This window comes from Talpa occidentalis, unplaced genomic scaffold (assembly GCF_014898055.3).
Source record: "Talpa occidentalis isolate TD23 unplaced genomic scaffold, MPIMG_talOcc4v2.1 talOcc4.14, whole genome shotgun sequence".
Classification (NCBI taxonomy): Eukaryota; Metazoa; Chordata; class Mammalia; order Eulipotyphla; family Talpidae; genus Talpa; species Talpa occidentalis.
Window position 1 is genome coordinate 65,251,343 of NW_023601433.1, and position 13,612 is coordinate 65,264,954.

Consider the following 13,612-nt stretch of genomic DNA (forward strand, 5'->3'; position numbering starts at 1 on the left):
GGAGAAATAAGAAAGCCAATTGAGAAGTCAATAATGTAGAATGCAGAGCAACAGAGATTGTATTTTAAAAATAACATTTATTGGGAATGTATATGTGCCAGACTGTGTTTATTAGGCCTTGGTATGCATTATCTCATGTATTCCTCAACTGGCCTCATGAAAGATGTACAGTAAGTGTCTATAGGGCCAGCTTCCTGCCATGTGGCCTGTACCTGGCAGGTTCCTATGCTTGGATTAATACTTTGCTTTTGCTGTCTTGAGATTCTTATAATTATGACAAAAAGCACATTTTCATTTTGTGCTCTGCCCCACAAACTATGTAGCCAGTCCAGGGTCACTTGCCTTAGATGGCACAGCTATTCAGGAGAAGAGTCAGACTGCAGTCTAGTCAGTGGTGATGTTATTATCTGCTGTCTTATTTCCTCTGATAGTTTGAATCTTTTCCTTCAGTTTTCAAGATAAATAACCAATCAGAACAACTACAATTAACCCAGGTTAGTATACTGAAATGGAAAGGAAAAAAGCATTACAGGAAAGGGGGAAAAATGCATTGAAAGATTAGTTTAGGAATGCCTGGAACATGATTGCCATTAATGCTGCCTTCAGTTCTGTATGCAAATCCAACATAAATCATTACTAAAAGTAAAGCTTTTTGGTTATCCAAAGTGCAATATGATGTTGACCCAGCTCTGCTCTTTCTTGGTAATTTATGCAAGAAAATTCAAGTACAGAATATTTGTGGTTATAGTCCAGGGAAATAGAGCAGATGGAAGTAGACATGCAGTGTTCCCTCATTCAGGGTCCCTCAGTGCTGCACTTGATGAAATACTGCAGATTAATCAGACCCCAGATGATGCTGAATAAGTAGAGCTCATTGGAAGGAAGTTTTACTTTAAGATTTACTCTTTTTTTTTCCCCCTTTGGAATATGGCAGTGTACTTTTTTTACCATGGGATCTACTTCAAATATTTTATTTATGCTGCTTCTTGTTAATTCAGAAAGTAGAAAATAATGATTATTAAAAACACTCCCATAGACCACATTTCCTTGAAGACTAACAAGTCAAACTTTCATGATATTAAAGAATGATATTCTAGAACATTCCTGATTTGTTCATTCTGTTTGAGATAATGCCTTGAAATATGTTTCCTGTGTTATTCCAAAACACCTGTGGACTTCAGAGTCTAAGTCAAGGAACACAAAAGAGCATGCCTGTTATATAAATTTTTTTTATAATTATATCCATTACATTTTTGTAATAAAAGCAGCATAATTCTCTTTTGATTCATTTCTTCAGCCTCCAAAAATATCAGATCTGCTTCAATGCTATCTTGTGGAAATATGCACATCTGGAAATACTAAATTGCACCACCAATGTTTTTAATGACCACATTCATGCCTGTTCTCTGCTGAGGGGAGAAGTTTACCACTAACTTCCTCTTGAGAATAAGCAAGGGTTCAGCTTGCGAGGCCCCTGAAGCCAGGGTTGAGAAGAATTGGCAAGGCTGAGTTGTGACTTGGGTGGCCAAAGAGCTTGTGTCAAAGGCCTTAGTGAAGGGCACTATGGGAACTGACAGATCAGAAGTGCCAAGTGCTCACAGCAGATAGAAAGGGTTAGATATGAAAATAAGAGCTGCCTGTGGGGAACTTGGTGAGCCTCTGAGTTCAGTTCTAGAAGGAGAGCCTGAAAGGTCCACACACCTGGAATGTGGTGGTGGGTCATAGCAACCTCCAGTCTAAGAATATGAAAAGGCATCAAATACTAGGTTTCATAGTATAAATTCAAAAGCTACAAGAATGGAAGGTTCAAAGACTGAACAATGAACAACAATGAACCCTGCAGAGAAAAGAGGAGAATTTACACAGTCCTCAAGCAATAGTTTTCCATCTTGGCTACACATTAGCATCACCTGGGGAGCTTTTAAAAATCCACATGCCAACTTGCATCCCAGACCAATTAAGTCAGAATCTCAGGGGGTGCGATTTCAGGCATTGGTATAGCTTAAATCTCCCCAATGATTTCCACTTTGCAACAAGACTGAGAACTACTGGTTTCAAGCAAATGGGAATGTTTATCTGAGTATTATGTGCCTGACTTAACCACTTATGAATCAGGCATCATAACTCTCAGATTACCCACAATTATACTATGTCTACTTATACTTAAGTCACACTGGTCTATACATTCACTTAAGGAGCTCTGCTCACCAGGATTCAATGTACATCATCAAAAACTGGGACCTTTATAAAAAACACCTCATTTGTTATCCCATTTTAAAAGACAGTTGTGAATCATCAGATATTTATTCTAAAGAGATAACTCACTTTGAAGTAGACACAGATTTTGGGTCTCAGTGAAGTGAATCACAGGATTTTGTGGCCAATTTGTATGGACCAAACCCTCGGTCAGATTGTTACATGTGATTTTATTTGACAGAGAACAAAGAGATTTAAACCCTTCTCATCTACTCACTATTTAAATTTTGGTTATATCCAGTTTTTCATTTGATACTCAAAATAGTTTGACCTCACACACCTTCTGAAATGGTCTGTGTTCTCAAAACACCCTTGAGCTACAGACCTGGAAATATCTGTAGTGAAAGAAGTTAGGACTGCAAATTCACAGATGTCTGTGTTTTGCAATTTTCACTTGTGGTGGAACCATGTGCTCTGTCATTCATTTGTGAGGGTTTTATTTTTATTCTTATTTGCCTCCTTTATCCTTTCTTCACTCAGCTGTGTTACATGATACATTCAGATTAAATGTGTGTATTCTGGGCCAAGTAGGAATAACTGCCATTAGATGTAGTAGTAGGTACACAACTCTATTACAAAAAAGAATGAGAAATACACAGGAAAAATGTCCTTAATGAAGGGCTAAGTAGTTGTTACACTCTAAGTCATGAATAAGAGGTTGCTTATAATATGTTCCAAAGTTCCACAAATAATAGAAGAAATAGTATCAAGGGTTTTTTTGTTTTTGTTTTTGTTTTTCAGGATGAACCACTGCAACTTTAATGATTAAGTTAAAGGATGTTGGCATTTTTAATTTGGATAAATATTGCCAGGTTGCTTTTCGTTAAGGATAACTCACTTTACATTCCCATCAAGAAAGTATTAAAAGTATCTGTTTTCTCATCTTTGATATAAGCTGATATTTGCAATCTGATAGATGAAAGATGGTATCTCAGTTCAGTTTTTAATGTTCGTTTCTCTTATTGTTAGAAGTTGAGTAATTTAATATGTTTATCAGACATTTTAGCTGTCTTTCTATTGGAAGACTCTGAAGCTCAGGCATATCAAGTAACTTAGCCAACTAGTCAATGGTAGTAGAGGCAGAACTAACTCATTTCTCTTACCTCTACATCCAGTGTACTTTCCACTTTCTGAATGTGCTTTCAGGGCTTTGCTGGATTATGGATCAGATTGTTCTAATAAGAGAGTGTGTTCACAGTAATAACAGTAAAGCTGAAACTATGGTGGACAGACCTTTAGTTCTGCAACTCATGCATGATAGGAAGACAAACATGATACTAACATTAATAAACAAGGTACCTTCAACTATTGCTACCTGCTCTAAAGAAAACCAAAGTGGGTAATGGGATGAAGAGCATTTCCACCCTGACCCTAAAGGTCAGGACTTTCTTTGAGGAGTTGAGTTGTGAAGTGAGACCTAAATCATGTAGAAAGGCAGTGCAGCGAGTCCACCCCACCTCCCCAGGAAAGCATTCCGGGAAGATACAAGGGCCATGTGCAGAGCCCTGACATTGGAATGCCCGTGGTGTGGCCTGGAAAGAGAAGGAAGGATGGTGTGGCTGCAAGGTGGTGATGATGGGCCAGAGTGGGGGGAGATGAGGTCAGAGATGTGGCTGGGAGCCAGCTCTCACCAGGCTGTGCACACTGTTTATTTCAGTTGCAGTGAGAAACTTTTAAAGGATGTTGAGCAGCAGGGTGATAGAAATAATTCATGCTTTAAAAAAGACTGCTTTGACTGTTTGTGGAGATTAGACAGGTACCATGAAATGAGTTAGGGGCTGCTGGTGAGGAAGTTAAAGAGTGGTGACAAAGTTTGTGTGCTAAAGAGGACAACACTTGCCGATGAGTTTTTGATCTGGATCACAGGGCAGTGGTGTTGCTGTTCGCTATAGCATGCAAGACTGGGGTGTGGGAGGAAGAATCTGTTGTTCTCTGAAGGACTTAAGGTTTGAGAAACTTTTGGGAAATTCAGGAAGAGATATTTAGTTGGCATCTACATGCAAGAGCCTAGAACCAGAAGCCCCGAATATTTAGCCCCACCTCACTGAAACTGAAGGTAGAGGATCCAAGATTAGGGAATAATGGCTCCCTCAATGCAATGAGAAGTAAAAATTTCAGGAGGAAAACCTGAAAGGTAGTAGGATAGAGATGGAGGAGAAGAGGGGTGGGGAATGGGACAAGAAGCTGATACCTCATAAACCCACCCTTTATGTAACCTCCCTAATCACCAGCACACACCTCAATAATTCACTTACAATTCTATAATGGGAATATTGAAGCATTAAAATATTGAATTATACATTCATTCAACTATAGAGCAAGTAATCAGTAGTTTTCTTTTACATATAATTAACCCTGAAAAAACATTTAATAAAATGGAAAGGGAGTTTTTCTGTGTTAAATGCAGGTTACAAGTACCAAAAAATTACAAATATTACCTTTAAGGTCAAATTTACAAAGGAATAGATCCATGGTTGAGGGGAAGGCAGTTATAATAATGTCAAAAAGCATTCACTGGCCCCCAAAACATCCCTTTCACCTTCTATTTTTTTTCTAGAATTGTTCAAAGTGGCAGCTTTGACATTGATTAAATTACTATGGTTCTTTATTAATAGTAACAGTACTAAATAAAATTTTAAGTATATCTTATCTAATAATGGGACTCCAATCCCTTATCCATGAAGAGGGTGGTGGAGGATAGTCTTTTTCAGACCTTGCAGGTGGTTGGTTGTGTTGTTAGAGATTAACATGTCTCAAAAAGGAAATTGTTCACTCAATGGAAGTTCATGCCTGACTTCCATCGCTGATATAATAGGTTAAAAAGGAGCAGCATTTTACGAAGGAAAGAAGAGGGACAAAGAGCTTTTCTATTACTAACTTTTTTATAAATAAAAAGAGGGGTCTGCATTTATTTGCATGGCTGTGATTTAAATGGAGACTCTTCCCTCATCTGCAGTAGACGAATTGGGGACAGGGTTGATGGGTCACTTAGGGGAATAAAATCTGAGGAAGGAAATTCAGTAGTATAACTGAATTAAATATTGCAGCATTGTGACAACAATTGCTTTGCTCTCTCCCATACTCTTCTCAACCAATGACTGTTGGAATTGTCACATAAAGTAAAAATATAATTTACCAGTGACAACGTATTAGTTCCATGGAATGAAAAGCTGAATTGTTGATATGATTATTTTTGTTTTGATTTTGTTTTTACTATGACATTTTGAAATTGTTTCCCATTTTTATTTCTGGAGAAAACAATGTGTTTGGCTGTTATTTACCAAAAACACATGTGAGGCTGAGTGTGTACCCATACACACGCTAGGGTTTTGTTTTGCTATTATGATTCACTGTCTGGTTAAATCATGCCATAATTATCCATATTTATATATATATGTATCATGGCCTTCTGTAATCAAAGACGACACTATTGATGGCACAAGCTCTGAATTAGGGTGTGATCAAGGAAATTTTTTCACAGTCCTTGCCAGTTAGATAAACAGTCTGAACTTTGAAGTCCGGTGTGGCCACTTGAAATATGTAAGCTCCAAAATTCTTCACTTTTTTTTGTCTCCTGGCAACACAATGTATTTATACTTTGGCCACCACCTCCCCATCCAGAAAGGTCGGCTGCTGTTTTAAAGTTTAAAACAACAAATGGGAAGGTTGCCTCAGATTGAGAACTCAGTATTACTGCCTCCTTTGCCTCCTGTTTATGTGGACATATAATAAAATTCTGTGTACAAATAACAACAAAAAGAGCCCTTCTCTGGGCAGATTAGCCGGCTTGCACCTTAAGTTATAAAAATAGCACTCCAGAAATTCTCTAGTTATAATCTTGTTTTCATTAAGCCTTCTTCACAGTTTAGCAAAAACAACTTGGGGGTCGAGTGGGGGTATAGTGGAAGGGAATTGGAACAGGCTAAGGCAAAATATTAGTGGTGTGAATGCCAGTAGAGAATGAAGAAACCTCAGGACCTTTCGTCTGAAGTCTGACACTACTCCAGTGGTCTCTGTGGGCTTTTGCTGTAGAGAATCCCAGCTTAACCAGGCACTTGGCTGAGTCCCCAGGGCTGCTTCTGACTTGTTCCAAATTCACAGTGGTCTAGCTCTCTCATCCTCCCCTTTGCTCACCAACCCCTCTCCCACTTTGAGGCAACTTGATGTGGATGTAGAAATGATTTGATTCACATTTTGTCATCAGGGGTATAATTCACATCAGCAGCATTGATATAAAGGGTGCTGTCAGGGTTTCTCGATCTTAGTGCTTCTGACACATGGAGCTGAATTATTCCTTATGGGGGAGGGGAGCATTCTGTGCATTGTAGGATATTGAACAGCATGGTTGGCCTCCGCCCACCAGATACCAGTAAACCAACCATCCCTCCTCATATGGCAATCGAAAATATCCCTAGACATTGTTAAATGTCTCCTGGGGGCAAAATAACCCCCAGTTGAGAACCACTGAATTATAGCAAGGAAAACTAACATTTATGTGGCATCTCTGATGTGCCAGATGTGTACTAGATGTTTTACGTAATCCTAACAATTATCCTTTGAAATCTTATCCCCTTTTTAGAGATTAGGAACTTGAGGGATGGCAAGGATAAGTGTCGTTTTAGTTTGGTTTGGTTCCTTCCTTATTTTCCAATACTTAACAATGAAAATCCACCCATTCTATCCAGAGAAATAATTTTATAACTAGAAAAAAAACAAGACATGTTATTTTTGATATGTTTAGTTGGCTACATGTTTTAGGTATTCCCTCAATTGCAGACACCTAACTTGAAAATTTTCCTGAAGTATAAAAAGCCAAAAAAAGTCACTCTTTTTTCTGTTCTCTTAATACTGAAAAATGACCAAATTATCTTGGATTTGTCATTTTTTTTTGGTTTCTGGCATGATAAACTGTATCGCCTCTAAAGTTTATCATTTCCTTCGTGCTTATACCTCAATTATGACCCTTCCTGTTTTCCACTCTCAGTAGTCTATTTGCCAGTGATGCACATAAATCTTCTTAATCTCTCTCCTTCAATTTTTCTCTCCATGCTTTTCCCAAGGGCAGGAAAATAGCCATCAATCCCATTTGAAAACAAGGAAAATTCCTAATTATGCATGAAAAAATGATACACCCATAACAAGAAAATACTGTATAGTAGTAGTTTATAAGAATTTAAAAAGGCCTCGAAATTCCTGTATGTTCCATTCACAATTTCTATTCTCAGCCCCATCTTCAAACCTCAAATAAAGTTTCTTGCTTACCTGAACTCAACATTAGTTATTAATATTATTTCACTTTAAATATAGGTAGTGGTATTATAAATGAATATGGCATATAAATGAATAGACTTAGGAAGCTGGCAATCAATAAGTCATTGTTAGAAATGACACATATTTCAAATTAAACCTGGTTTCCAAATATGATTTATAAAAACTTACGGATTTTTTTACTCAATAAACATAGAATGAATATGAACCAAGGATTTTTTTTTTTAATTCTTTGAGGAAATCAGCAGTATGCTAAAGCTAGTTTAAAAGATTCTGGAAGAGACATAAATATTTATAGTGATTGGATAAAAGAATAATGGACTCCATTGTTAAATGAGATACAGGACTGGTTAATGTTCTCCAGGTCAATGAAACAATAATACAGGGACCTCTCTTTTATATAAAACAATAATCATTAGCATTAGCTAGGCAAAGTCATTTCTACTGGACAAGTTTATTTGCATTCCTTTCAGTTTTTTGCAAGTTAGTATCTATCATAACAGAGATACACCCTAATCCTTAGTAAATAGTGTGTTAAAGTTTTCTAATTTCTCTAGAAAATTAGGTCATCCTTGGTGATCTGTTAGACACTTAAGAAAACTTTTACTGAGGTTGAAAAAGTAACAAACATATTTTAGAAAGTTTGGGAAATACTAAATCTTTTAAAAGGAGAGGAAAAAACCCCACCTTCAAGCCGCTGCTCAGAGGCAACCACTGTAAATAAAATTCCTGTGTACTTACATTTTTTTCTCAATACTTTTAACACGGAATCCTTAATATGAAAAAAGATTTGGTAGGCTACTGTTTTTCTTTTACTTAATCTCACATATCTATTTTGTTATGTAATCAAAGTCACTATAAACATTTTAATGCTTAATTAATGATCTGACATTTTTGTATCATGATTCTTTTTACTATTGTCCCTAATTCTTACATCACTAGTTATGAGCAAATAATTCATGTTTATTATGAATTTTTCCAAATACAACATGCAAGGAAAATAATGTAATGATCACTGTTATCAGCACAACCTAATTTACAGGATAAAATATCATGAATGGAGTTGGCCCTCTGCCCCAGTTTACCTTTCCAAAGTATACCTCTCCAGATTCAACCACTGTCCTATTTGGGACTTGTTTTCTTATTTGTCGTCATACTTCTACCATTTATAAAAAGTATTTATACAAATTTTATTATGGATTCTCAAGGTGTCACTGTTGTGTGATTTGCTTTTTTCTACCAACTTTATTACTGGAGATTTATCCATGTAGTTTCTTATAAACCATTCTTTCAGTCGCATTGTGGAATAGTGTCTCAAATTTGGTTTAACCATTTTCCTGCGGATGTTCATTGAGGTCATTTCCAGTTTCTTACTATAACTCCAGTACTGCTGGGGACATTCTGTATATAAATACATCTATCTCCTGGTGTATCATGGGAGAGTTGACCCAAGGGCATGTGGGAGAGTTGACCCAAGGGCATGCAGCTTCACTGTGTCCTACTAAATGTGGCTGTACAATTTACCAACAGGGAATGAATCTGGTTGCTCTATATCAGGAGTCCAAAAACTTTCCATGAAAGACCAGACAGGAAATATTTTTTTAATAATTTTTTTAAAGATTTATTTATTTATGCATACAAGAGCTGGGGTACAGTCCAGAGGTGGGGGGTGGAGAGGATTCACCAGAGAGAGGGGAGCAGAACAGGTAGATCTACTGAAATACACTGCTGAGGGGAGCAGCGGGTGAGACAGGAGAAGTGTGCTGCACAATGTGGGTTTCTCCCAGGCTGGCTGGGGATCCAACTCAAGCTGCAGTGGCTGGCAATAGCTTGATAGTGCTGTCTTTATCCCCTGCACCACCAGGGAAGCCCCCTGGAAATATTTATGCTGTGGTGAACTACTTTGTCTCTGTCACAGATGCTCAACTCTACTGTTGGCGCACAAAAGTACTTTATAAATGAATGAGTATGACTAACATAACTGAGTTCTTTTAAACTTTATTTGAGAACACTGAGATTTCCGTTTCATCAAGTTTTCATGGGTCACCAAATATAATCTTTAGATTTTTTTTTTCCCCAACCATTTAAATGTGTAAAACACTTTCTTAGCTAGCAGGTTATAGAAAACAGGTGGCTGACTAGATTTGGCCCTGGGCCTCCAGCCCACTTGTCATCATCACCGAGACCTGTTTTTTCAGATGCCTTAAATGCTTCCACTCCTAGTGACTGTGAAATGGTACATGGTTATTTTAATTTTTTATTTGTACTCCCGATTATTTGAGACATTAAGTCATTTATTATGTTTATCAACCACTAGGATTTTCTCTGAAATGGTTTATTGCCTAATGGTTTGTTTTTCCTTTCAAATTGTGCATCTTTTATTTATTGACTTGTTCTTTCTGTTTTCTGGATAGTAATTCCAGTAAGCACAGGGCAGGTTCACTATCGATTCAGGCAGACAGATAAAGGTGAGTCCTGAAGCCCTTAGTGGATTTTTGAGACTTTAATGCTCTCAGGGAACCAGGTACACAGGCCCACCGGGCAGGGAAGCTGGCACAGGAGCCAGGGAGGGGGGACTGAGAGGCAGACAGGCAACTGAGCCTCCCAACCTATGAATCTTTACATTCTTTCTTTGAGCGCTCTCTGGCATTCTCTTTCGAGTGGACTCTGGTCTCGCCTCTTCTGGTCTGCTTGTCCTAAGGTAGCTGTCATTGTCTCTGAGTGAGGCCATACTTACAGCCTTGGCCTCTAGGCATGGGTGTGCAAACATACACAGGCGGATACACCCATATTCCAGCTTTTCACAATCAGGCACGTGTGCCCTGCACCCCATGTTCCAAGTGCCTTTTGTATTAACATAATCAAGGTGATAACCACAAAGGCTAATGGCATAGAAAACCTGATTAATTTACTTACCCTACAGTAATCCTTTTTTTCTTTTTTAAGATTTGTTTATGTATACAAGCACTGGGGTACAGGCCAGAGGCGAGGGAGGGTGAGAGAATTCACCAGAGACAGAGCAGGGAACAGAACAGGCAGAAGGACCAAAGTACACTGCTGAGAGGAGCAGCGTGCGAGACAGGAGAGGTCTACCATGCCATGTAGGACTCTCCCTGATGGGGCAGGAATTGAACCGGCGCCGTGGAGGCTGCGGACAGCTTCACAGCGCTGCGCTCAACCTGCTGCGCCACCAGGGAGGCCCCCTACAGTAATCTTTTGATGTACACTTTGCACACATATTCTCAGTATTATAGTTATTGCTCCATTTTTTAAAGGCATTTTTTGATGAAAAGAGCTTTTAATTTAAATAAAAATCAGTTTATTCCACTGATATTTATCTGACTAGGTAGAATAAATTTCTTTTTTCCCTACACATGAAAATGTAACAGGCAACCAAAACAGAAAGATATCCTTTCTTGTGTGCAAAATAGGAAATAGTTCCTCATTTGGTGGGCGTAGAGGAATGTTCTCACTTTCTTTCCAGACTCTTTTTCATTCTAGTAGTTTCCTTGAATGCTAACAGCTTGTCCAGTTGTGAAACCCATTGTTTTGCTGTGAAGAAAGTATCTGTAAGCACTGCTCTGGCCAGTGCTGCCTGCGGGCATGCATCTGATATTAATGAAATGTTACTCTGCTTTCACAAGTTTGCAGGCTTCTCTCTTCCAAGCCAGCTGTCGTAATTCGAAGTAGAAAAGAACCCTCCCACTTGAATTTGTTAATTGACTTTGATGGGCCTCACTGGCGTGCCTACGTGGTTCTGGAACACAGAGATCTGTTGTAATCTGAATAACTTTAGAAAGTCACACTGGCTAAGACAGCACACCCCCAAGCAAGCAAGAAAAAGGAAAGCAGTCGGTATGCTGGTCAGCAGAGTACTTGGCTGCCTTGAACTCTTTTACTGAGTTCTTCCTCCTGTGAAGGCTGAGCCCTCTGGAGAACTGGTCCCACTTCAAACTGAGCTGGTATGCTTGACAGACGCCTCATGTCTCCTCGAACTAAGTGCATTATTCCTGGGGTAAGCATACGGGCAGATGCATGGGGTGGTTTAAAGAAAACGGCATGTACTGAATTCGTACTGAGCTCCAGTTAAAAATCACAGTAGTTGATTCACTCTTTAAAAGTTTTTCTTATCTTTTCCAGAATGTGTTATTCTCAGTGTTATTCCATAAATTTTCAGGTGGTTTGAGCAAGTAAAAATAACTGAGTTTTTAAGATGTATCTTACTGAGATCAGTTTGGTAGCCGGGGAGAGAAGAGGATGTAGAGGAACTTGGTGGAAAATGAAAATGCTTTATGCAGCTGTGGACAATCACTTGTTGCATTCTGGGCCATGCTGTCAGCCTAGCTTTGGAGCTTTTTTTGTTTCTAACTCTTTCTCTATAAATCAGGATTTGATTTCCTGTGTTTCTGCAAATTAATATCTAATTGCTGTTTGTCACTTAACATTTTATAAATGAAATACAGAAATAAGAGCATAATGTTTAACTACTTCAACACGAGCTTTACCACACAGAATGGATGTTGACATTTTGGGATTTGGTTCAGTACTTTTAAAGAAAAATCAAGTTATTGGTGCCCTTCTAGAGAAGACTTCGGGTGTGGGGGTTGGGGAGTAATATTTCTAGAACCTAAATGTAAACCATAGCCTGCAAAAATCTTAAGGTTACAAATAACTTTGCAAAATATTTTAAAATCAAGAAATTACAACATATTTATAAGCTCTTTCCAAGTTACCACTTCTGTTTCTGTAATATAACAGAGAAGGAAATACTTGCTAAGAGTTGTCTCTGTGTGGTAATCATTTGTTCTGTGCTGTTGCTATAAAATATTAGCAAATTAGTAAACTACTAGATGCCTTATTTCATCTAAGTGATTTCAATGATCTCTTGTAGTCCATTTAAAATTTTCTAAAGACACAATTTTCTTTGTTCGTTCTGGTCCCCATTACATTTTGTATAACATAGGTAGGCTCTGACATGGCTGACACTATATACACTAATTATAAAGAACTTCTGGACCTTATTTCACACAAATTTCAGGGCTTTTCAGATGCTGTTTGTGTTTAATTCAGCAATTGTTCAATACCTGTTTGTTTTAAGGGATATCTGCAGTCATCATTTTCCACAAACTTGCCTGCTTTCTAAGAATATCGTGACGCAGGAAATAACTGCTACAGTAGTCTCTGCAGAGGAACTCTGTGATGAAATGGGAAAATGTATAATCCCAAAACAAATTACCAGTCAGGAAGTGAATAGACTGACTAAACAATCAAGATGTAACAGTATGGTCCCCAGGAAAGGGGGAGGTTCCAGGTTTCCTGCCCCACCCAAGGGAGAGTGGAGCTGAGCAGGGAGGAGAAGAAGCTGCAGAAGGGACTGAGGAAGGAAGGGAGCAGGATGGACAGCCAGAAGGAGACCTGGAGGAGGCACATGGAGCAGAGAGACACATGAAGAAACTGCACTTGCCTTTTGGTCATGTACTGGGTGACACAGATGTGGGTGAGAGACCCGTGGGGAGGTGACAATGGTGGTTTTTGTCTTCATTTTGATTTTGCTCTTTTCCTCCCAGAATTGTCTGGTTGTTTCTGATCCTTTTCTGTGGGTCCCCACTGAAAGGTGCTTTAGACTTGTGGCAGGCTTTCGAGTCTTGCTCTGGGCCAGTCCTGTTTGGGTTTGGGTGGACTTTTACCCACGAGGGGACGGATAACTTTGGGTGCTTGCTTTAGAAGCTATATTCTTTGTCTTTTACGTGTTGTTTACTAATTGTATTAAAATTCCTTTCCATTAAAAAAAAAGAAAAATGCATAATCACAAATCCAAATTGCCAGCTATCCAAATTGCTATATACACTCCCGCAGTCAGTGATACTGGACCCAAAAATATAAATTACTTACTTGGAATGTCAATCTGTATGATTCCAAAAATAATTACTTGAATAATTGATCTTATGGTTAATTTGAGTTTTATTTTACTGTATTATTTCGTCTGCATAGGGATGTTTATCCTTTTAAGCTACCTCTTTTTACCCAATTCTAAGTTTTGTTTCCTATGACTTCTTTTTCTAACCAACATATTTATATGAATAGGACT

The 13,612-nt window shown here is 38.3% G+C and overlaps 1 protein-coding gene across 5 annotated transcripts in view; it reads left to right on the forward strand.

Moving 5' to 3' along the window:
* CACNB2 (calcium voltage-gated channel auxiliary subunit beta 2) overlaps positions 1 to 13,612 on the forward strand; it is a 317,634-nt gene that overhangs the window by 156,115 nt on the left and 147,907 nt on the right. Inside the window, exon 1 of one of the 5 annotated variants that reach the window (XM_054695112.1) lies at positions 9,935 to 11,539. The exons of the other annotated variants lie outside the window; for them this stretch is intronic. Coding sequence (XP_054551087.1) covers positions 11,489 to 11,539 — 51 coding nt within the window. The 5' untranslated portion in view covers positions 9,935 to 11,488. Of the gene's footprint in view, positions 1 to 9,934; positions 11,540 to 13,612 lie in introns of those variants that run through there. 5 annotated transcript variants of the gene reach the window in all.